Raw genomic sequence first — 25,501 nt, forward strand, 5'->3', positions numbered from 1 at the left:
TTATCTACTATACTCCCCCAACAGCAAAATTAGTCGTCTGATAAACCTCATCCACAGACCCAGAAGACAAAAAAAGGTATGGCAAGCCAGGAAGGGGCTCAGCCCTGACTTGGAAGAAACAAGTTTAGCAACTCTTGGGACAAACACAAGGTAAGCTGAGAAGGAGGCTGAAACTGAGGGAAAGGAGGTGAAAGGTGGTGGGGGGAGAAGGTATCAGAGAAATAAAAGAAGGAAAATAGGAGGAAGAAGACTCCAAAGTTTTCCAATGTGACAAGAGCTCCTGGGAAACCAAGGGCTGAGTGTGTGGGAGAAGTGGTTGAGGTGGAGGCAAGGGATCAGGACTGGGAAAAGAGATAGCTACCTGTAAGATGTGAGCATCTGCTTCAGTTCAAGGTGGAGGAAGGAAATGTGTTCCAGAGGAAATGTGGGTGTGGCTTTCATCTAATGGAATGGATCACAATTTGACATATCATGAATCCCAAAACTTTTTTTAAAAGATTTCAATCAATTTGAAATAAAAGGTTTAAAAACAGTTCAAATGAAAAGAGTCCTCTGGGAATTCCCTGGCTGTCCAGTAGTTAGGACTTGGCACTGTAACTGCCAGGGGCCGGGGTTCGATCCCTGGTCGGGGAACTAAGATCCCACAAGCTGTGCGGCATGGCCAAATAAAAAAAAGAAGGAAAAAAAAAATTTTTTTAATTAAAAAAAAAAAATTGGGCTTCCCGGGTGGCGCAGTGGTTGAGAATCTGCCTGCTAATGCAGGGGACACGGGTTTGAGCCCTGGTCTGGGAAGATCCCACATGCCGCGGAGCGGCTAGGCCCGTGAGCCACAATTACTGAGCCTGCGCGTCTGGAGCCTGTGCTCTGCAACGAGAGGCCACGATAGTGAGAGGGCCGCGCACCGCGATGAAGAGTGGCCCCCGCTTGCCGCAACTAGAGGAAGCCCTCGCACAGAAACGAAGACCCAACACAGCCAAAAAAAAATAATAATAATAATAAATAATAATTTAAAAAAAATAATTTTTTTTAAAGAGGAAAAAACAAAGAAAAGAGCCCTCTGGACAGGAAGTAGGACTGAACCAACTAGTTAGTTACAAAATCAGGCTCTGTCTCATGGAAAAGGGAAGACGACTTCACTCAGCACAGAGCCTTGGAAATCATCCCCTGAAACACTGTAACCTAATCAAGGAACTGATGGTGTGTCCTGCTAGACTTAGCCAGTGATGGCTAAGTGCCTCCCCATCCCACTGCCCCTTGAATGGACTTGCTGTCGGTATCCCATCTCTGTGTTACCATTGCCTGTTCAGTGTTTGCAGGGCAGGCGATTGGTCACTTCAGGTCACACATCTTCAGATTCAGAGCAACCATGAACATGGAACTGTGCCCAAAGAGCCTATGTGTACCTAGACCTGACACAGACGACAAGATCCTAGATTTTTGAGCCAACGGCTTTATGAGATTTGGGGGAGACTTAGTAGAGTATGAGTATTTTTTTGTATGTGGAAGCTATGTGAACTCTGTGGCCATACAGTGGACAGTGTCATACTATATTTTCCAAAGATGGTCGCATTAACATGTCCCATCCTGCACACTCTTCTGCAATGTGCCCTTGCAACATTTCCATCAAAGACGGAGAGTCTATTTCTCCACTCCTCAGAACTTTCATGGGCCTTGCAACTTCTCTGAATATGAAAAGGCAGAAGTGGCACTGTGCTGGTACCAGGAGTAGCACTGCCAAATGTCCCTTTGGAGGCAAAATCATCCCCATTAGAGAACGATTGGTCTACAGTCTTAAATTTTTTTTTCAATACATTATTTAATATTTCTATCTGAAAAATTTCATTCACATTATGTAAGCTGATAGTTTTCTTTTCATTAGAAATTCTCTGATGTACATAAAGTTGTTTTATTGAAAACTCTGATACATTAAAGGTATTTATAAGGCTTTACTTTATTCTCAGTGTTCAATGAGCTGTCTCTGCCTGATAAAGGCATTCCTACATTTCTTGCATTCTTTGTCTCTTCACATGACTTGATTTTTCCATCAATTGACTGGGGATGAAAGATGACACCACAAGGAATTGTGTTGAATTTTCTACACAATTTGTGTGAATTTTCTACACAAGGAAAGGTAACTTCTCACAGAAGTCTGTCTCAAATTCATAAAATGAACTGGCCACAATGGACTGCTAGTGTTGTAAATAGATTACACATGGGAGGGCCCAACAGTGAATATTTATTTCTCACTCAGGTAAAGCACAAATGGACATTTTTTTTGAGAATGGGAAAATTTCTGCTCTCCATAATCATAATCAATTTTTTCTGTCTTAAGTCATGGTTGCCATCTCCACCCAGTGGCTCCCAAGGCAAACCAGGGTGGGGGTGTGGGGAGTAGATTTGCGCTTCAGAACCACAGGGCATAAAAAGTCAGCAGGAATGCATGGAAGGTTTTTTTTTTTTCTTGTGGCCTGGCCTGGAATTAATGTTTATTGCTTGTGTTCAAATTCTCCTGGCCACAGCTCAGTTATATGGTCTCACCTACAGTAAAGGAAGGCTGAGAAATGCATGCTAACTGTGTGCCCCAAAGAAAAAGAAAGTGAGTTTGGGTGTACATACAGCCAGTCTCTGCCATACATGATTTCTCCTCTGTGTGAGTCCTCTGATGTTTGCTGAGGTGTGATTTCTGGCAAAAGGTTTTTCCACATTCATTACATTCATAGGGCTTCTCTCCTGTGTGAGTTCTTTGATGTACAGTGAGGGCTGACTTCTGGAAGAAAGTTTTCCTACATTCTTTACATCCATAGGGCTTCTCTCCTGTGTGTGTTCTCTGATGTCTACTGAGGGTTGACTTTTCACAAAAGGTTTTCTGACATTCGTCACATTTATAAGGTTTCTCACCTGTGTGAGTTCTCTGGTGTACAGTGAGTTTTGACTTCTGGTAGAAAGTTTTACCACATTCTTTACATTCATAGGGTTTCTCACCTGTGTGAAGTCTCAGATGTACAGTGAGTTTTGGCTTCACACAGAAGGATTTCCCACATTCATTACATTTATAAGGTTTGTCTCTTGTGTGAGTTCTCTGATGTACAGTGAGGGCTGGCCGGTGGCCAAAGGATTTCCCACATTCTTTACATGCATAAGGTCTCTCTCCTGTGTGAGTTCTCTGATGTGCAGTGAGTACTGACTTCTTATGGAAGGTTTTACCACAATCATTGCATTCATGAGGTGTCTCCCTATTGTGAATCCTTTGATGAACAGTGAGGGCTGACTTCTGGCAGAAGGATTTCCCACATTCATTACATTCATAGGGCTTTCCCCCAGTGTGGATTCTCTGATGAATAGTATGGTCTGATTTATGGCAAAAGGATTTCTCACATTCATCACGTGCATAGGGTTTCTCTCCTGTGTGTATCTTCTGATGTTTAGTGAGATTAGACTTTTTATAGAAAGTTTTACTGCATACATCACATTCAAACGTTTTCTCTCCTAACTGAATTCTCTGAAGCTGAGTGGGATGTAATTTCTGGCAGAAATTATTCCCACTTTGATTACATTTATGCTGTTGCTCCTGGAGATCAGTTCTGTGAAGATTCAACTGTGTTGGTTTCTTACAAAAGGTATTCCCCCATTTGTTACATCTATAGTGATTCTCCCCTATGTGAGTTCTCTCTTTGGCAATGACAGCCGACTTATCACAGGCCTTCCAATATTTCTTATATTTGTAAGCCATCTCACCCATACGAACCCTCCTATGTGTAAAGAATATTGCTTCCTTGATGAAGTCTCTCCCTTGTCCGTTACATTCAAAAGGTTGCTGCAGAGTTTGATTCTTCTTCTGATGACTAGGGTACTCAGCATATCTGAGGGATTTCCCAGTTCTATTACTGTCCTCCGGTTTCTCTCCAGCATGCATCTCACCAGGCTCACTAGGGAGAAACGTGTTCTTACACATATTCAACATTTCTGACTTCATTTCTGAATAGTTACCATCATTTATCATCAGTTTTGAAATATGAATTGGGTTCAGATTAAATGTTTTTCCTAAGTCAGTTGTCCCCTTAGTTGATGTTTCGTGGCTGGTGATTACAACTTGCCACAAACATCTACGGTGATTTTCCTGGCTGGTCTCAATCAGGTCATCCACAATCTGGACATCTAAAAGGAGATAAAAATAATTACAGGTCATACCTTTGAATCACATATAAGTATTTCCTATGGAATGGTTTGTAAAGGTAAAGAAGTTTCTTTTCATCCTAGCGGGATATGATTCTTTAAAAAATCAGTAACAGGGGACTTCCCTGGTGGCGGAATGGTTAAGAATCAGCCTGCCAATGCAGGGGATACGGATTCAATCCCTGGTCCTGGGAGATCCCACATGCCACAGAGCAACTAAGATCCCACATGTTGTGCACCCCAACTACTGAGCCTGTGTTCTAGAGCCTGTGAGCTACAACTACTGAGCCTGCGTGCCACAGCTATGAAGCCCACATGCCTAGAGCCCGTGCTCTATAACAAAGAGAAGCCACCACAGTGAGAAGCCCACGCACCGCAACGAAGAGCAGCCCCCGCTCACCACAACTAGAGAAAGCCCGCGCTCAGCAACAAAGACCCAACGCAGCCAAAAACAGATAAATAAATATTTTTAAAAATCAATAATGGGTACTGATTTTATAAGTATGTGATTTTTCTCCCTAATGAATTAATGTAAGAAACTTCATTGATAGGTTTTCTAATGTCAAATCATTGGGTTTTTTGTTTTTGTTTGGTTTTGCTTAAGTTTTTTTCTTTTCTTTTAAATTCTTTGCAATGAGGAAGTATTAGGTCAAAATATTTACTTACTGTCTAAATGTAGATTTCAGCTGACAGCTTTTCATCTACCATTGGTTTTCCATTCATTATCTCTACCTTTCTTCTTATAATTGTGGGTAACTTGGGCTAGCCCTTTTCTGATCGCTCAGCTTTGAAGATGGCATGATTTTCCTGGATAAGCTACTTACAGGATATGGGAGAGGGCCACTTGTGTCACCGAAACAAGAATACTGCTTAAAGACAAGAACTTTACACCTATGTTTGTTTAGTTTTTACTTCTCCCTGGGGAACAGCTATAGGCACCTGTGGGTTTTTCAAAGGCTTAATCTTTTTTTCCATGCTAGACAAGGGAGCTTTCTGCAAATTCCTAACTTAACACTATACCCTTGGCTTCTCAGAACCCTAACAAGTTCACGAAACTCTAATTCATCACTTTGTGCAACTCCTCCCTGCTGGTCTGAAGGATTTAGGTTCTGCAACCCAGCCTGTGCCCACCACCTTCGAAAAGCTTTTTCTGGGTGCTTCTGAGACCAACAGCCTAGGCATTTTCACCTCACTTCATGGTGCAAGTGACTCTACTTGATAATTCACTGCTTCTGCAGATATTAACTTTACTGTACTTTACAGTTTCAGCTGTCCCTTAGTTATATTGAAACTGGAGTCCCATGTACACTTCTCATTCTTTTTTTTTTTTTTAAAACAATGATCTTCACAAGAGAAAGTAAAAAATGTTAATTTCAAACTCCACTCCCAAAGTACGAAATTCTTGGTTTCACTGGCCTTGGACCCACAGTCTCTAGTTTCTCCTCCCATGTCACAGGCCACCGCTTTTCACGGTGAACAGTTTTCTGGGTCCTTCTCAGCCTCATGGTTTCTGATGTCATGATTTATGAGACCTGTACCTGGACCATTTCTCTCATGGTCTTAATAGGTCCGTACGCCACCTCCTCTACTCCTACCAGTCTTGCGTTAATGATTTCCTAATTTGCATCTCCAGCAGTGATGTCCATCTTCTACTCCAGATTTTACATGCACGCATATGTTCCATATCAAAATGGAATGCAGTCATCTCAAACGTAAGCTCTACCAACATAAACACTTAATCTCCCCTAAATGTGCCTTCTTAACACCCTTCTGGAAACACTATACTCTTATTTTCCTCTCTCTCATCCTTGTTTAACACTTTTGTGGCTCTGATTTCACTAATAAACATGTATATTTGTTTCATTTTTCTCTTTCAACAAAATATAAGCTCTATATAAAAAGGACATTTCGAGACTTCCCTGGTGGCACAGTGGTTAAGAATCCGCCTGCCAATGCAGGGGACACGGGTTCGATCCCTGGTCCAGGAAGATCCCACATGCCGTGGAGCAACTAAGCCCATGTGCCACAGCTACTGAGCCTGCACTCTAGAGCCCGTGAGCCACAACTACTGAAGCCTGCGTGCCTAGAGCCTGTGCTCCGCAACAAGAGAAGCCATTGCAATGAGAAGCCCATGCACCACAATGAAGAGTAGGCCCTGCTCACCACAGCTAGAGAAAGCCCGCATGCAGCAACAAAGACCCAATGCAGCCAGATATAAAAAATAATTAATTAATTTAAAAAAAGACATTTCTTTGATTACTGCTGTAATCCACACATTTACAAAATTTACCAGTGTGTAAAACTTCCCAATTAACATGTTAAAAGAATAAATGAATGTATGACTAAATGCCCAAAAGAAAACAGTCTCTGAGAATGAACAAAAAGAGGCCTACTGGGACTTCCCTGGTGGTCCAGTGGTTAAGAATCCTTCTTGCAATGCAGGGGACGCCGGTTCAATCCCTGGTCGGGGAACTAAGATCCCACATGCTGTGGGGCAACTAAGCCTGTGCGCCTCACCTAGAGAGAAGCCCGTGCACTACAACAAATCGAAGATCCCACGTGCTGCAACTAAGATCCAACGCAGCCAAAAAATAAATAAATAAATATTTTTTAAAAAACAAAAAAGACGGCCTACTGAGAATCTAGGGACAGTGACTAACCAAGAAAAAATTCCAAGAGGAGGCAGGTGGGCACCAGTTTTTGGTAAGTCTAAGAAAATATTCAGCAATTAACAAAAAGGGGGAGGTTTACATGTGAGAGCCATATTTGGAGACTGAATAATGCATGAGTCTGATATATGCAGACTAAAGTCTGTCCCAAGGTATGAACTTGGAGAAAACCACTGGTGAAAAATAGCTCAGCATGGCCAACATCTGCTGTGCTCTCCTCTTCCCAGCCTCCCTGCTCATATGCACTGACTGACCTGGGAAACCCTGGTCTGGGGTTTCTTTTACAGTCCATGGTGCTGCTCCTTGCTCCAACTTGATGATCACCTCAGGTTTGGTAATGCAATGCCCTGTTGATGAGAAATAATGTAGGACTTTTGCCAAACTGTTTAAGTTTCATGGGCTCTTGAAAAATGCCAACAGCACAGCTTCAAGAGTCGTGCAATGAAGGGCCAATCTGAACCTCTGACTGGAGGGGTGTACACACGTTCTTCCTGGCCCGGAATCTTAAACCTAAGTAGCATTTCATTTCACAAACAACTGTACATTTACCAATGAAGAAAAAAGTGCTTGCACTTGGCAGTTACTAGGGGAGTTTTGCTCACCCAGTGACACCAGGCTACTGTAGGCCTCCAGCATGACATCTCTGTATAGGGTCCTCTGAGCATCATCCAGGTGCTGCCACTCCTCCCAGGTGAAGTTCACAGCCACATCCTCAAATGACACCAACCTCTGTAATGGTACATTTTTCCTCAATTCCAGGCATCAGCCTGGGTCAAAAGAACAGGAAGTCTAGGAATTCATTCTTATGTGTGTGTTTTATCTTACACAGGATATACCATACCACGCTTTGTACTCTATATTGTGGGATAAGGAGAAATCATAGTAGAAATACCCTACGTCTGTGTTAATTTAGTAGTTCTTCAAAGTACTATCATAGTTTCCCTTATAAATCTGGAATGGTCCTCATTGCCAAGGATACAAGGAGCATATGAGCTGGTATGGAGACATAAGTACAAACACTTACCTGGAATAATGTGTTAGATGAACCAGGTTACACACATGTTTAAGGTAGCCTGGGGTATCAAGGGAGAAAAAGAACAGTTGTACTTTGTACTGTCAGGTTGCACTTCACTGAAGAGCTAAACATGTCAGCTGTTCAGTGTGAACCACATGTTCTCATGAATATGAGGCAAGAGCAGAAGTCAAGCTGAGAGGGCATAAAGAACAGATGCCACTTTAATGGAAGTACAAGCAGCACCACATCCAGGTGGGTGCTCCTGGGCTGAGATAAGAGATAAAGACCGTAAAGGTATTCAAGGAACTGATTATAAAGTTACCCTGCATTTAAATATATGACCTAACTCCATCAATAAAAAACCTTACGTGCTCACCATTTTTTAAAAAAAGTATGTACACATGCATCCTAGAATTTTCTTCTTATTACCTAAGGAATTGCTTATGTCTACCCGAGAGTGAACATGACCCACTTCCTAAACAACAGGGAGTGAATAATGAGGGGCTGATAATGAGAGGTAAGCTACATAACCAGATGTGCCCTTTAACACTCATTGTCCAGTAGGAGAATGGAGAAGGGCTTAAGGGAGAATCAGAGGAGAAAAAAGAGGGAGAAATGACCAACTATACTGAGGTAACAGAGGAAGATGAATACAGAACAGGGGACTAATTCCAAAACAGAAAAAAAAGAAAAAGAAAAAGAATTTGGTACTCATTTGCTCTGAGAAGGTGAAGGGAAAGTTTTACTACCAGGCTGTCTGCACTACAAGCTGGTAGATACTAGCACTATAAACTGACATTGGGGTAAGGACAAAGAATAGGATTTGCAAAACAGACACAGATCTTGGACATAGCATGTTTGAAGTTTGAAATTTCTGTGGTCAAATATGTGAAGATGTGCAACTGGCAAATGGATATATGCTCTTGAGCTCAGGAGAGAGATACAAGATGAAGAAAAGGATTTAGGAAACAGCAATATTTTAGTGGTAGCTGAAGCCATCGGAGTGAATAAAATTGCTCAAAGACAACCTAAGAGATTGAAAGGAGAAAATGAACAAGTATGGCGTTTTAGGAAACACTGATATTTACTGACAGAGAAAGAAAAACAGACCGTGACAATGGAGAAGAAATTTTTAATTATTCTAGGAATAGAGAAAGCCTCAATATTAAGAAATCTATTAATACAGTTCATCATATTTGTAGTTCAGTGGAGAAAATTCTAGATCATCCACATAGATGCTAAGTAGACATCTATAAAAATACCCTCTCATTTGTAATAAAAAAACTTAAAAGAGGATTCATGGGATTTTTCATTAACATGATAAATGTGTATGTCTTAGCCACAAGTGAAAGCCAGCATCACACTTATGGGGAAACATGCAGAGCAAGGATGCTTCATCACCATAGTTATGAACACTGTACTAGTAGTGTCAGTCAACACAATTAAAGAGAGAAAACAGCAGTGAAAATGATGATGGTTTCCATATAATTCATACTGAAGAGAATCACATGACATCCAAGTACATCCAAGTACTCCACATAGGAAGATTTAATAAATCAGTAGCTTATATAACTAATATAAGGCTTTTATATAAACTTTCATATACATGAGGATACTCACACAACCACAATAACAAGACGACAAAACACCTAGCAATACATTTAACAAAATAACGTACAAAATTTATGGGGGGGGGGAACTCTGAAGGATACAAAAAAGAACTAAACAAATGAAAAGACATACCATGTTCACCAATGGGAATGAGTAGTACACATCATGGCAAGCTGATTTAAAAGTTCATGTGGAAAATTAAGAATAAACATGCGGTAGGTTATATTTCTGTCCAGCTAAATTCAGCGCCATAGACTGGGTGGCTTAAACAACAGAAAACTCTTTTCTTACAATTCTACAGGCAGGGAAGTCTAAGATCAAGGTGCCAGCCAATTCATTTCCTGGTAAGGGCTCCATTCCTAGCTTGCAGATGGCTGCGTTTCTGCTGAGTCCATATATGGCAGGGAGGGAGGGAGGGAGAAGGAAGGAAGAGATCTCTCTCTTCCTTTTCTTATAGGGCCACTAATTCTATTGGAGTAATGGCCCCACACTACGACCTCATTTAAACTTGATTAAATGCATTGGGAGTTAAGGCTACAGCATATATATTTGGGGGGAATATAATTCAGTTCATAGCACTCCTTGCAGTGCCTTTCTCTGTAAAAGGATGTATATATCCCCTTGCGCTGGAACTCACATAAACAGATTTGTAATTCTCCACCTGTCTTGCTTTGACCAATGACATGTGAATGGAAGCGTCACTCCTAAACAGAATCTGTTTAAGAGTCACACAATGATCACCGTATTTCCCCTTTACCATGTTCATCCTCAGCAATATTACAGAAAGAAATACTCCTCTGTCCGGGATGCTGCATGATGCTGAAAGGAACAAAACTAAAGCTGACCCATGAAGGATAGGTAATAGCACTGAGAAAGAAACCTTTCTTCCTGACCGAACTGGTAACTGAACTGGCACCAAATCAAACAAAAAAACACCACCAACAATGGCAACAAGTAGTGCAGAGAAACTGTGAGGATGGTGTTATAATGGACCATGGTGTTACTTAAGATAACTGGTAGTTATATACTTACTGTTACTTAAGCCACATGAGTCATACTTCTTAAATCAAATAATGTTTACCTGATGGACTTAAAATCTTAGAAAAAGAGGCAGGAAATCAAAATGTTAATAGTAAATCTCAACTACTAGTCACCGCTTCTGATAAAGCAATATAGGAAAATGATGAGCTAAGGGGAGGAAAAAAAAAAAAAAGATTGCAAGGAGGGATGAAAGAAAATAAGCAGATGCTAGAAATTTGGGGTCTTGTAGAGTAGGAAAACTCTCAAAACATTTCTTTTGCTTTTATTGTGTTAAGGCAGAAAAAGTTACCTCTTTCAGTTCTTACAGAAAAAAATACAATGAGAAATACTTTAGGAATCCAAAGTAGTTATACTCAACTGCATGGCAAGTAACAAATGAAGAATATAACTATGATAGTCACTGTTAAAACTTAAGAATGGCTTGAGCTGGCCCACAATAAATCCCTTCTGTTGCACAAAATGGCACAGACTAAGGATGAAATACTTAAGAAAAAACAAAAACTTACAGTCTAAAAAATATATAGATACATGAATACCAAAAAAAAAAAAAAAACCCATAGAAAGGTATGTCTCACAAAGCTCAAGCTAGCTGAAATAAAGATATAAATCCAACTACATTTTTTAGGGTTGTACTGTCAAAAACCAACCAAACTGAACTAAAAAGTACTGACAGTTTAAGATTTAAAGAGGCTGCTTGAGACTATCGACAAGAAGTATATCAAAAAAAGAAGCCCAGCCACTGAGGAAGGCGTATTTATTTTTTATTTTATTAGTTTTTAATTTTATACCTAATCTTACATTATTCCATTTTTATTGAAGTATAATTGACAAATAAAATTATATATATTTAAAGTGTATAACCTGCTGATTTGATAAATGTATGCATTATGACCTGATTACTAAAATCAAGTTACTTAACACACCCATCACCTCACAGTTACCCTCTTTGTGTGTATGTATGAGAACACATAAGATCAATTCTCGTGGCAAACTGCAACTAAACAATAAAGTATTATAAACTATTGTCTCATAGTCACCATACTGTACATTAGTTCCTCATAATTTATTCATCTTATAATTAGAAGTTTGTACCCTTTCACCAACCTTTACCATTTCCCCCATCCCGACAACCACCATTCTACTGTTTTCATGAACTCAACTTTTTTTTTTTCCTTCCACAGTTCAGTGATACCATAAAGTAGCCTTTCACTGTTTGGTTTATTTCACTTAGCATAATGCCCTCAGGTTCATCTATGTTGTTGCAAATGGCAGCATATCTTTCTTTTTAATGCATAAATAACATTCCCCTAGATATATATACCACATTTGCTTTATCCATTCATCTGATTACTGACACTTAGGTTATTTCTGTATCTTGGCTGTTGTGAGTAATACTGCAAGGAACACGGGTGTTAAGATAATTCTTTGAGACACTGATTTCATTTCCGTCAGAAATATTCCCAGAAGCAGATTTCCTGGATCACAGAGTAGTTCTATTTTTAAGGTTTCTTATTGTTTCTTTCTTCCTATCTATCTATCTATCATCTATTTGGCTGTGCCGGGTCTTAGTTGCAGCACACGGGATCTTTGTTGCCGTGTGCGGGATCTTTACTGTGGCATGCGGGATCTTTAGTTGTGGCATGTGGGATCTAGTTCCCTGACCAGGGATTGAACCTGGGCCCCCTGCATTGAGAGCACGGAGTCTGAGCCATTGGACCACTAGGGAAGTCCCTATTTTTAAGTTTTGAGAAAATCTCATATTGTCTTCTAAAATGGCTGTATAAATTAATTCCCACCCTAGCGTAAAAGGTTTCAACTACATCCTCAGCAACACTTGTGATCTCTTGTCTTTTTGATACTAGCATTAAACAGGGGTGAGGTGATATCTCATTGTGGTTTTGATTTGCATTTTCCCAATGATTAGTGACATTGAGCACCTTTTCATGTACATGTTGGCTATCTGTATGTTTTCTTTGGAAAAATGTTTATTCAGGTCCTTTGCCCATTTTTGACTTGGTTTTTTATTTTTTCCTATGAGTTGTAATAAATTCCTTATATTTTGGATATTAACCTCTTATCATATATGACTTGCAAATTTTTCTCATCCCACGGGTTCCCTTCTCGTTTGGTTGAGTGCTTTCTTTGCTGTACAAAAGCTTTTTAGTATGATGTAGTCCTACTTGTTTATTTTTGCTTCTGTTTCTTGTGCATCTGGTGCCATATCCAAAAAAATATTGCCAAATCTAATATAGAAGCTTTTTTCTGTTAGGAGTTTTATGGTTTCAGGTCTTACATATAAGCCCTGAAGTGTCTTGCCTGATACAAATATCTTTGTTTAACCTGATAGCTTTGGGTCACACAGATATCCTATGCTAAAAATGTGATTAATGGTGGGAGGCCTTGTTATCAGCACATTTTATGAGCTCAGTCTATGGAGGGACTAGAGATTAAGATCAGCCACACAGACGGTCAACCATGTCTACATGACAGAGCCCCAATACAAGCTGGATATCAAGGCTCAAGTAAGCTTCCCTACTTCTCAACATTCCATGCACACCGTCAAACCTTGTTGCTGGGAGAAAAAGGCACTGTCCACGTGGCTCCACTGGCAGGATTTTGGAACCTTGCCCATGAAGACTCCTGGACCCTGCTTTATCTGCCTGATCCCTTAACTGATTTTAATCTGCATCCTTTCACTGTACAAAACCATAAACATGAGTACAACAGCTTTTTTTTAAAATTTATTTATTTACTTATTTATTTAATCTTTGGCTGCATTGGGTCTTCGCTGCTGCATGGGGGTTTTCTCTAGTTGCTGAGAGCGGGGGCTACTCTTTGTTGCAGTACGCAGGCTTCTCATTGCAGTGGCTTCTCTTGTTGCGGAGCACAGGCTTCCGTAGTTGTGGCTCGTGGGCTCTAGAGCGCAGGCTCAGTAGTTGTGGTGCATGGGCTTAGTTGCTCGGCGGCATGTGGGATCTTCCCGGGCCAGGGCTCGAACCTGTGTCCCCTGCATTGGCAGGTGGACTCTTAACCACTGCACCACCAGGGAAGCCCACAACGGCTTTTCTAAGTTCTGTTGAGTCCTGCTAGTGAATTACTGAATCTGAGGGTGATCATGGGGACTCCCAAAATTGCAGCTGGTAAAGGGCATGAGGGCACTCTGGGGACCACCAAAGTTTGTACAAGCAAGAAACATCAGGTAACTAACTATAACAAGGACCACTATAATCAAATTGCCTAAAATCCGAAGAAAAATGATATCACATAGAAATCTGGGTATATATAAAGGAATAAAGAGCACTCGAAATGGTAAATATATTAATAAATATATAATATATATTGTAATATGTAATATGTATTGTATAATATAATATGAAATAATATAATATATAGTTTTTATGCTCAAACTCCTTTAAAAGGTAATTGACCATATGAAGCAAAATAAGAATGCATGTGGGGGACTTCCCTAGTGGTGCAGTACTTAAAAATCTGCCTGCCAATCAGGGGACACGGGTTCGATCCCTGGTCCAGGAAGATCCCACATGCCATGGAACAACTAAGCCCGTGCACCACAACTACTGAGCCTGCGCTCTAGAACCCGCAAGTCACAACTACTAAAGCCCGCATGCCCTAGGGCCTGCGTGCTGTAACTACTAAGCCCGTGTGCTGCAACTACTGAAGCCCGTGCGCCTAGAGCCCAGGCTCTGCAACAAGAGAAGCCACTGTAATGAGAAGACTGTGCACTGCAATGAAGAGTAGACACCGCTCACTGCAACTAGAGAAAGCCAGTGCACAGCAACGAAGTCCTAACACAGCCAAAACAAAAGAATGCATGTGGGAGTAAAAGGTATGCCAACAGTATCACAGAAGCTGGGAGGAGAAAACTTTTGAAGTATACTGTTTTAAGGTTCTTATATAAATGGTATCTTATTTTAAAGTAGACTATGATAAATTAAAGATGAATAGCACAAACCTTACAGTAACTGCTAAGAAAAAGTGTAATAAGCCAAAAAACAAGCTCATAGGTCACACAAAAATAGGTAGTAGCCACATCTGACCTGTATGCCATAATTTACTGACCCTTATCTTGGATGAATTATTCCCATGGAAGAAAGAACTGAGTTGGGATAGTAATAAGATTGGGAGACTTAAGAGAGCTGAACAATAGTCCAGTGGAGAGAAAATGACCCTATGATAAAGACAGGCCAGATAAACTAGTGAAGATAGATTTAAAAATATAAACATCATAAATGTAGCATGGCTTGTATGTTAATGGCAAAGTAGCTTGACCAGACTAACAATGTGCAGGAAACTATTATAAAAGCTGGACAGGGGCTTCCCTGGTGGCGCAGTGGTTGAGAATCTGCCTGCCAATGCAGGGGACATGGGTTCGAGCTCTGGTCTGGGAGGATCCCACATGCCACGGAGCAACTAGGCCCGTGAGCCACAGTTGCTGAGCCTGCGCGTCTGGAGCCTGTGCTCCGAAACAGGAGAGGCCGCGATAGTGAGAGGCCCGCGCACCGCGGTGAGGGGTGGCCCCCGCTTGCCGCGGCTGGAGGGGGCCCTCGCGTGGAGGCGAGGACCCAACACAGCCATAAATAAATAAATAAAGACTTTCTATTTCACTGTCTTTAAAAAAAAAAAAAAAGCTGGACAAAATTTATAACACAATCACCTAAAGGCACTGGAGAACAACTAAAAGTAGGCAGAAACTAGATTTGAATAATCCATTGAAGGACAAACTACTTTGCAAGTTTATGGCATTTTACCAGAGGGCAATCTTCAATCTGCAAATAGATCAAGAAGCTGAAAGCTGAAGCTTTACTGGCTTAGGTGTCAGAGGGCATAGTTTAGGGCTGCCAACAAAACTGGAAAACTCAGTGGGGGTGGGGGGGTAGCCCTGGGAGAGAATCAGCAAAAGAACATAATGTACCAAATTTCCACACAAAACCAACCACGGTTGTTGGCTGACTGCTAAACTACACATATGTGGAAGACCTCAGAGGGCTCAACAAGAAAGCAGCCTCTCAAAGCTGAAGGAAATGAATGAAGAGTCAGCTGCTGGTCACTATAAGAAATAAAGTTTAGAATTTGAATCCAGCCAAGTTAACTGCCTCGTAGAACAAAATCACTCTTTAGAGAAATATAACAGGATCCCAAATCTCTTGCAACATATGATTTACAATGTTTAGTACATAATTCAGAATCTCAACATATGTAAAGTAACAGGAAAATGTGACACATACTCAAGAAGAAAAACAAAAAACAACAAAAAATAATCACTAGAAACTAATCCCAAGGTATCCCAGATCCTGCACATAGCAGAAACATTGTTAACCCATCCATAAATACGTTCAAGTACTTAAAGGAATATAAAAAATAATGTATTGGTGGGGGGGGCAATATCAGTACAGAAAAGCAAACTAGAAAAACAATTAAATGGAAATTGCAGAGCTACAAACTACAGTAACAAAAATGAAAAACTTTCTGATGAGCTGAACATTGGATTGGAAACAGCAAAAGAAAGCCAATGAACTTAAAGATAGATCAATAGATAGTTTATCTTTTTAAGAGAGAAAAAAAATGAAGAAAAATGAAAAGAGGCTAAGAAGCAATTTAGAAAACAGTCTAACATATATGTAATTGTAGCACCAGACAGAAAGGAGAGAGAAAGAATGGAACATAATATGTATTTTTAGAAACAGTGGCTAAAACCTTCCCAAATTTTGTGAAAGACATGAATTTACAGATTGAAGCAGCTCAATGACCCATGATCAGCTTAGATTCAAAGAAAACTACTCTAGGGACTTCCCTGGTGGCACAGTGGTTAAGAATCTGCCTGCCAATGCAGGGGACACGGGTTCAAGCCCTGGTCCAGGAAGATCCCACATGCCGCAGAGCAGCTAAGCCCGTGCGCCACAACTACTGAGCCCATGTGCCACAACTACTGAAGTCCACGTGCCTAGAGCCCATGCTCCACAACAAGAGAAGCCGCTGCAATGAGATGCCCGCACACAACGAAGAGCAGGCCCCACTTGCCGCAACTAGAGAAAGCCCATGCGCAGCAACAAAGACCCAACGCAGCCAAAAATAAATAAATAAATAAATTTATAAAAAAAGAAAACTACTCTAGGCACACCAGTCACACTGCCAGTATCCAAAGGTAAAGAGAAGATCTCGAAAGCAGCCAAAGGAAAAGGTCACATTCAGGTACATCTGCACATGCATGATAGATGACTTCTCATCAGAAACCGTGGGAAACATCTTTAATATGCTGAATAGAAACATCCTTCAAGCCGTAATTCTATCCAGTGAAACTATGCTAAAAATAAAGATGAAATAAAGACATTTTCAGATAAAGAAAAACTAAGCTAATTCATCATCAGAAGATAGCACTAAAAATGCTAAAGGACATTCTCCAGGATGAAAGAAAAAGATACCAGATGTTAACCTGAATCCATAGGAAAGAATCAGGATCATTGGAAATGGTAAATGTGTGGGTAAATATAAAGGATTATATATATATATATATTTCTTCTCTTAATTCCTTTAAAATAGATATGATTGTTTAAAGAAAAATTATAATAACATACAGGAGACTCATAATGTATGTAGACTCAATATGTAAATACACATGTATAAAAACAGAAGTACAAATAATAGGGGTTGCAAATGGAATACTACTACTCAAAGGTCTCTACATTTTATGTGAAGTAATGCACTGCTCCTCTAGTATATTCTGATAAAGACTCATATTGTAAGCCTTATAGTAACCAATAAAAAAGCAGTGGAATGAAGTAGTGTATTAATTTGACAGGGCTGCCATAACAAAGTACCAAAATGGTAGAGCCACTCCAGAAGACAGTTTGGTACTGTCTTCAAAATTAAACACACACTTTTAACACATGATCCAGCAACTGCGCTTCTGGTATTTATCCAAAGGAACTGAAAACATATGTCCACATAAAACCAGTACACGGATGTTTGTAATAGCTTTACTCATCAATTGCCAAACTTGGAAGCAACCAAAATGTCCTTCAGTAGATGAGTGGATAAACTGCGGTACATCCAGGAAATGTAATATTATTCAGTGCTAAAAATAAATGAGCTATCAAGCCATGAAAAGACACAGAGGAAACTTAAAAGCATGTTAACAAGTGAAAGAAGCCAATCTAAAAAACCTACATAATATGATTCTAACTATATGACATTCTATAATAGGCAAAACTATGCAGACAGTAAAAATACCAGTGGTTGCCAAGGGCTATGGATTACAGAAGGATGAACAGAAAGAGCACAGAGGATTCTTAAGGCAATAAAACCACTCTGTATGACTATAATGGTGAATACATATCATTACACATTTGTCCAAACCCATAAAAAGTACAGTACCAAGAGTGAACTATAATGTAAACCAAGGACTTTGGGTAATAATGATATGTCTGTGCAGCTTCATGAAGTGTAACAAATGAACACCTGATACTGATAACGGGGAGGCAGCGTGTGCAGGCAGAGGGTTTACACTGGAAATCACCGTACCTTCTGCTCAATTTTGCTGGGAACCTAAAACTGCTATAAAAAATAAAGGTCTATTTAAAAAATGTGCAAAGAGGATATACAAATGGCCCATACACACATAAAAACATGCTCAACATCGCCAGTCATTAGAGAAAAGCAAATCAAAAGCACAATGAGATATCATCTTATGCCCGTTAGGATGGCTATTATTTAAAAAACAGAACAAAACAGGAAAGAACAAGTGTTGGCAAGAATATGAAGAAACTGGAAACCTTGTGCACTGCTGGTGGGAATGTAAAATAGTGCAGCCACCATGGAAGACAACATGGTGATTCCTGAAAAAATTAAATACACAATTACAATGTGATCCTACAACTTTACTTCTGGGTGTATAAGAAACAAAGTAAAAGCGGGAACTAGAAAAGATAATGTCTACACACATGGTCATAACAGCATTATCCTTTATAGCCTAAAGGTTAAAGTAACCCATGAAACCATTGATGGATTAATGGATAAATAAAACGTGGACATACACATAATGGTAATATTATTGAGACTTTATAAGGAAGTGAATTTTGACCTGCTACAATATGGATAAACCTTGAAGACACTACACTAGGTGAAATAAGTCAGTCATTTAAGGACAGATACTGCATGATTCCACTTATATGAGGTTCTTAGAGTCATCAACTTCATAGACAGAGATTAGAGTGGTTGCTGCCAGGGGCTGGGAGAGGGGAGAATAGGGAGTTAGGGTTTAATAAGTAAAGTTTTTTTGGTTTTTTTTGTTTTTGGCTGCGTTGGGTCTTCAGTGCTGCGTGCGGGCTTTCTCTAGTTGCAGTGAGTGGGGGCTACTCTCTGTTGCGGTGCACGGGCTTCGCACTGCAGTGGCTTCTCTTGTTGCGGAGCACAGGAGAAGGTGCTCAGGCTTCAGTAGTTGCAGCATGCGGGCTTCAGTAGTTATGGCGCATGGGCTTAGTTGCTCCGCGGCATGTGGGATCTTCCTGGACCAGGGATTGAACCTGTGTCTCCTGCATTGGCAGGCAGATTCTTAACCACTGTGTCACCAGGGAAGTCCCGAGTAAAGTTTTATCTGGGGAGGATGAATCTGGATATTCTTAGTGGTGATGATTACACAACAGTGTGAATAAACTAAATGTACTACGAGTACTGAACTGTACTCTTAAAAATGGTGAAATTGCCAATATTAGCTTACGTATATTTTATCACAATAAAAAAAATTAACCAACAATTAGGAGAGTTCTGCTCCATAGTCATAGTTATGAATAATGTACACATTCACTTCTCCCTACTCATTTTTAAGTGATTAACTGAAATAGCAGAAGAATGAAATAGTCTTTACTAGGGTTTGGAAAAAGGTCGTTTCTGAACTAGCAATACACAATTATATCATAATAAAAGTGATAGAATCACTGACAAATTTATATAAATGAAAGTTAAAAATTACAAAAATCTGTAACCCTTGTTTTTAGACTTTGTGTAACTTTGTCCTGACCCTTGTTCAAATATGTCTGAATAACCCCTGAATTCTTTCTCCCACTGGACTCCTAAGGCTGTCACCACACATGTTGGCCAGTAGCACAGCTCGAGGGGAATCGAACCAGATCACAGCAAACACATCCTTCAGGTTTTGCCAAGGATGACAATTCCAACGTAAAAAAGAAAGTTACTGCGTTTGTTAGTGAGCAACAGTGCAGACATCAGATGAAATTAAAGGAACAAACAGAAGTAGCAGGACTTTACCTTAGATGAGATTAAAGCTGAGAGAGAGGGAGGGGTCCAGGAGAAATCCCATTTCGGTGGTCTGAGTCACTGGCTGGATGAAAGTAGTATCATATGTAACGGAAGAAAGAAGAATGTGGTTTTCATTTTGGATTTGTTGAGCTTGAGGTACCTTCTGGATAGCTACAAGAAAGCATTCAACAAGGAGCTGAACCTATGGTCTAAAGGTAGGGAAGAGGTCCAAGCTGGAGAGAAACAGGACTGTCAAATCACAGAGGGCCAAACAGGTCAAGGAGAACTGCAGAGTGTGAAGAATGGGGCCCAGGTTTGAACACTTGGATGAGCAACGTTCAGGAGCAGAAGAAAAAGACAGAAGAATTCGGGAATAAACCATCAAAGAGGGCACAATAGAAGCTAATGGACAAGAATTCCCAGGAGATCATGGACAGTAGCTTCAATATGGCAGAAGGTTCAAGTAAGGCAAAGGCTACAACATATTCATTGAACCTAACTATAATTTAGGTTATTGGTGAGCGTGAGAAGAAATGAATTAAGACCATGTTGAGCAGGTTAAGCTGCAAAAGAGCAGTGGAAACATTTGCCAGAAAATATAACCTTGAACAGTCTGCTATACAACCTGCATACATAGACTAGCTGAGAGAAATGAGTTATTTAAAAGACCTGCAGTCAGTTCAATCCTCCAGACATTCCACGTTTTATCCATGCATCAAGTAGGGCCTTCCAAAAGCTGTCTGGGACCACACCATTTTAGCAACTCCAGAAAAACCTGATTAAGCAAGTTCCGCTTCAGCACCAGGTAAGCGTCACCACTGCAGAATGCATGGAGTGTTTATGTCCAGACTGGCAGCGAAACACTGTCCACTCCATCATCTATGTGACCAATCAAGACACTGTTCAGACTTCTGTGCATGCAAGTTCTCATGTCTCAAGGGAATGTAGCATGCTTTCTTCTAAGGGTCCATTCTGATCAGGGAACAGCTGTACTTGTGTTTTTGCCATTGCACTCACCTTGGACGACTCTAAGGTCATATTACCTGACTATATCCACATGCCACCTTTATCTTGTTTATGTGTATTGCCCTGAAGCTGAATCTTACTTATTTTTACTTTTCCATTTTGCTTTAAGGACCCTCATAAAGCTCATATAGTAAAACATAAAACAAGTTGAGGAAAAAAAACAACTCACCAGAGATGTATTCATTTCCTGCTGTTCTTAGAAACACACAGAGGACTCTGGAAAGAGAGCTGGGAGAGAAGGTGAATGGAGGGGCATCAATTTAAATTTTTAAAAATTCTTATTTAAATAATGGTTGTTGCTTTATTTAAACAATGGCTGCTTCTCCATATTTATTTCCCTGTGAAGTTCCCTACAACTGATGTGGGCTCTGCCATTTGACTTGCTTTGGTTAAAAGGACATAGGATACAGCAGAAACTAACACAACATTGTAAAGCAATTATACTCCGAAAAAGATATTTTAAAAAAAAAAAAAAAGGACATATGATGCAAACACAGATGAAAAGCACTTTTCCACTACAGCTTGCCTTCTGGGGCTAGCCTGTTAGGGACACGTGGTTTAGCCAACAGCCAGCACAAACCACCAAAAAAGTAAATGAAGTCATCTGAAATCAAACAGCCTCAGTCAGGGCACCAGATGACTACAGCTTCATTTGTGAACCAGACAACACTAACATAGGTACTGACCAACTAAACCTAGCCCCAAAATGCTGAACCACAGACCTAGAGATTGTCATACTGAATGAAGTAAGTCAAAGACAAATATCATATGATATTACTTATATGTAGAATCTTAAAAAATGGTACAAATGAACCTATTTACAATACAGAAGTAGAGTCACAGATGTAGAAAACAAACTTGTGGTTACCAAGGGGAAAAGGAGTGGGGGAGGAATAAATTGGGAGATTGGGATTGACATATACATACTACTATATATAAAAGAGATAGCTAATAAGAACCTACTGAAAGCACAGGGAACTCTACTCAATACTCTGTAATGATCTATACGGGAATAGAATCTAAAAAAGAGTGGATATATGTATATGTATAAACTGATTCACTTTGCTGTACAGCAGAAACTAACACAACATTGTAAATCAACTATGTGCCAATAAAATTTTAAAAAGTAAAAACAAAACAAAAATTTAAAAAAACCCAAAATGCTAAACTTTGAGCAAATCTTTCTTTAATATATTTATTTATTTATTTATTTTTGGCTACATTGGGTCTTTGTTGCTGCGCGCAGGCTTTCTCTAGTTGCGGTGAGCGGGGGCTACGCTTCGTTGCAGTGCGCAGGCTTCTCACTGTGGTGGCTTCTCTTTGTTGCAGAGCACAGGCTCTAGGCGCACGGGCTTCAGTAGTTGTGACACGTGGGCTCAGTAGTTGTGGCATACGGGCTTAGCTGCTCCGCGGCATGTGGGATCTTCCCAGACCAGGGCTCGAATCCGTGTCCCCTGCATTGGCAGGCGGATTCTCAACCACTGCGCCACCAGGGAAGCCCCCAATGTTTTTTTTTTTTTTTTTTTTTTTAAGTCAGTAAATTTGGGTTGGTTCATTACTGAGCAAATACTAAATGGTATGTCTAAGTCCCCAAACTCAATGTTTTTAACAAAATTACCTGGGGAAAAAAGTCTTACATTACATGCTGAAATACAATCAATAGAACTTCACAACCACATGTAGAACTTCTGAAAGGAAAACAAATGTCACATGGATGGACCTCAGTAAGGTTGTTGCAACTAAGAGACCACGTGAATTTTAGAAAGCAATTGTGTGCAGACCAGAAAACTATGTTTTAACTTTTTTACATCATAACACGAGTCTGTTAATTTTATGGAGGCATATGCTGTGTTTTATTTACATTTTTTAAAAATCAGTTTGGAGCCAATTAGAGTGAAGTGTGATTCACTCTAATTTTCCTAGTTTAAACAGTGGGAAATAGGCTTCTGTTACTGTGCTGTGGAATTTATGATTATCAAGAACAGATTTCTGATGTTAAGTGGGAAACACTTGTATTATTAGTCCCCGGAGCTCACTTAGTCCACAGAAAGAATTAGGGAAAATAAGATAGGCATGTTTAAGTCAAGGTCTTCTAAAAATTATTTGTTAAGTTGACTGCATTTCTCAAAAATGGTGTCAAAAGTAAACGTGTTTGACTTAATGGTGGCAGAGTGGATAATATTATCCAAAAGTCAAGATGCCTGATGTATACAAAAAATCACGTGAGCCTGGCACATCACTCATGTCCTCAAATCCTTTTTCCTCTCCTCCACCCACACCCCGCTCACTCCCCAATCTTTCTCATAAGACAGACATACCCTGACAAACCCTTCCTGAACTAACAGAAAGAACTGCTAGGAAGAGCGAGCATCAGCATACCTCCAGATACCAAACTTGACGGTATAATAGGCTTGAGAGAGTTCAGATAACAGAAACAGTGGGGGTAGAATGAAGGAATGGGAATATTTAGGGAGCACCATAGACAGATTCTCTCAGCTGTGACAGGTTATCCCTCCACCCCAGACCACACCCTCGGGACCTCTCCAATAAGTAACATTTCTTTTGGTCTCTGCCTACCCCTCTCAGCCTAGCTCAGGTCTCCTTCTGAAAGTCGACTGGGACCTTCCATTATCACCCAGTCTTTGACAACTTCGGGAGGAAGCAGTGTCACCCATATCTCGTTCAGTCTGGGCAGAAGCATCAATAATTGCTTGGCCATGCAAAGCTAGAATCTTCTCCTTTCTGTGACTCTTCTGCCTCTTCTCTGAAGCGTTAATAAGTGGGTTCAGGTTTCAGGGGTTGTCCTTCGTTCATACGGCGCCTCCCCTTCATGCTACCTTGTTCCAAACTACCTTGTTCCAAAGAAAAGGGGTCAGTCATTCAGAGCCCAACGATCCCCCCTGGCACTCACGGTCTCTAGAAACTAGGTCTTGTGTAAACTGTAAACGAAACCTGGAGTGCTCAGCAGGCTACACAGCGCAGGAGGGGACCTGACACTTCACCTGCTGAAAAGACTCCGAGAGACCCCACTAACAACTACACAAAGTAAGACTCCTCATGCACTTCACACTGATTTCTCCGGGAATCGGGGGCAACTCGCTAGTCCTTAAGGCGCTCGCGTCACAGGTGAGCAAACCGAATGTCACAGAGGTTAATGACATCGCCCGGGAGGCTTGCTTCGGCGGCACAGCTGGACAGTGCACGCAGCCCGCAGCCCTCCCACGCTCGCTCGCGTGGTCTGCAGACCCGCCCCGGCCTCACAGTCACCTTGGACTCCACCCCCAGGTCGCGAAGCCTCCGGAGGCGGGCGCCCGGCTGTCCGCAGTGCACCGTCTTCTGACCAAGCAACACTCGAAGCACGGCCCGAGCCGGCCCTTTCCAGCCCCGGACCAGAGGGTCCTGAGGCCACAATCGCCTCCCGGCCCCTGCCCAGGCCGCGGCTCGCCCCTGCGCCTCAGGCCGCGCCGCTCACACCCGCCAACCTTTACTCTCCCACCGAGTGGAGCAGCATCCCCGCCCCGCCCTGCGTCCCCGCGCCGCGGCCGCCTTCCACCCTTGCACCCACCTTCAGGGACCCAGAATCCCAGCCAGCGCGCGGGCGCAGCTGCCGAAGCGCAGTGGGCCCCGGAAGTTCCGGGCGGAAGAGAGTGAGGTGGGCGGGGCCGCACACGCGCAGGAGAAACGCGGAAGACTCCCTCCAAGTGGCTCCTGCGGGAACGCGTCCTTGCGTGGCGAGAGTGCGTGTCCCACACGCGTCTCCGTCCGTAGGCGCCGTCGGGGGACGTTTTGTGTATCGAGGGGTAATGGGTCTTGCTGCCCTGAGCCCCGGATGTGATGGATGAGACCGTGTCTCGACCCACGTGCAACCACGTGGAATTCTGGTTTGTTATTAAGTCCTAGTTTAAGAAGCTGAAAGAGATGTTGTGGGACGAATGGGGAAATTCTTATGGGGGCCGAGACTCCGATGATACTATAAGTTAGCTTTAATGTTTTTATTTCCTATAATGGCATTGCGGTTATGGAACCCACGTCCTTTCTTTTTTTTTTTTTTTAACAGTTGCATACTACAGCATGAATCGTGAAATATCACAATGTCTGTCCTTATTAAAGTACTTAAACCAAAATTGCGACTGTTGTGACTTTGTTAAATTAACAGTTTAAATGTATATCCTCAATGTGCGCGATGGTGAACCACCGTCAACAAAGACCACAAGGAAACGTGAAATAGAAAATTGTATTACACGTAGGTCTATGCGTGCCTGTATGTGCCACAAGAGGAGTTCAAGGCAGGCGGTGTGGTTAGGAAAGGGACAGGGCATGCTGCTTCGGAGGGCTCTGGGACATTGCAATGGTCGCAATGTGACAGAGTGATAAGAGTCCTGTAACTCTTTGTTCTGGCAATGCTGGCCCTTTGAGTTTATCTTGTTCTTTGTCCTCGGAGCACCAAATTTCCCCCTCTCTTTATTTATAGGGCTAATCCTTTGGCCCTGTTGGACACCCTGCTCATGTCTACCTATCTGCCTAGCTCCTTCTCAGACGTTCAGAAAGGCTTTTTGTTAGGAGAAGAGGCAGGGGCGTCGTAGGGGCCCTGGGTTCCTGATGCCCGCTCTCTGTCAGAGTATTCCTAGAGAGGGGTTGGGGGCTCCATGGAATGTGATGGAGGCTTGTTCAAGTGTTGTCTGGGTGTTGACGG

The 25,501-nt window shown here is 41.3% G+C and overlaps 1 protein-coding gene across 3 annotated transcripts; it reads right to left on the reverse strand.

The window, feature by feature from the left end:
• Positions 1–1,954: 1,954 nt before the first annotated feature.
• On the reverse strand, positions 1,955–24,445 carry LOC133092311 (zinc finger protein 717-like). Of its 3 annotated transcripts, none has more exons than XM_061191589.1 (6): positions 24,374–24,397; positions 20,978–21,036; positions 7,867–7,915; positions 7,445–7,571; positions 7,097–7,189; positions 1,955–4,155 (listed from the first exon to the last, which is right to left on the reverse strand). In XM_061191589.1, exons 4-6 carry the CDS (start codon positions 7,476–7,478, stop codon positions 2,525–2,527), a joined length of 1,758 nt encoding a protein of 585 aa, XP_061047572.1. In that variant the 5' UTR covers positions 7,479–7,571; positions 7,867–7,915; positions 20,978–21,036; positions 24,374–24,397; the 3' UTR covers positions 1,955–2,524. The 3 variants fall into 3 exon arrangements, with proteins under 3 accessions (XP_061047572.1, XP_061047579.1, XP_061047563.1); XM_061191596.1 differs by lacking the exon at positions 24,374–24,397 and adding an exon at positions 19,792–19,864 and having other exon boundaries at positions 20,978–20,999; XM_061191580.1 differs by lacking the exon at positions 7,867–7,915 and having other exon boundaries at positions 24,374–24,445.
• Between the last annotated feature and the right edge of the window lie 1,056 nt (positions 24,446–25,501).

Source organism: Eubalaena glacialis, chromosome 1, assembly GCF_028564815.1.
Source record: "Eubalaena glacialis isolate mEubGla1 chromosome 1, mEubGla1.1.hap2.+ XY, whole genome shotgun sequence".
Classification (NCBI taxonomy): domain Eukaryota; kingdom Metazoa; phylum Chordata; class Mammalia; order Artiodactyla; family Balaenidae; genus Eubalaena; species Eubalaena glacialis.

What these genes read in the sequence shown, in the direction of transcription:
- LOC133092311 (XM_061191580.1), bottom strand. An exon ending in CAGTAGCCTGGTGTCACTGG is followed by an intron (nt 7,190 to 7,444) that starts GTGAGCAAAACT and finishes TCTCATCAACAG; the next exon opens with GGCATTGCATTACCAAACCT. An exon ending in CCCAGACCAGGGTTTCCCAG is followed by an intron (nt 4,156 to 7,096) that starts GTCAGTCAGTGC and finishes ATCTCCTTTTAG; the next exon opens with ATGTCCAGATTGTGGATGAC.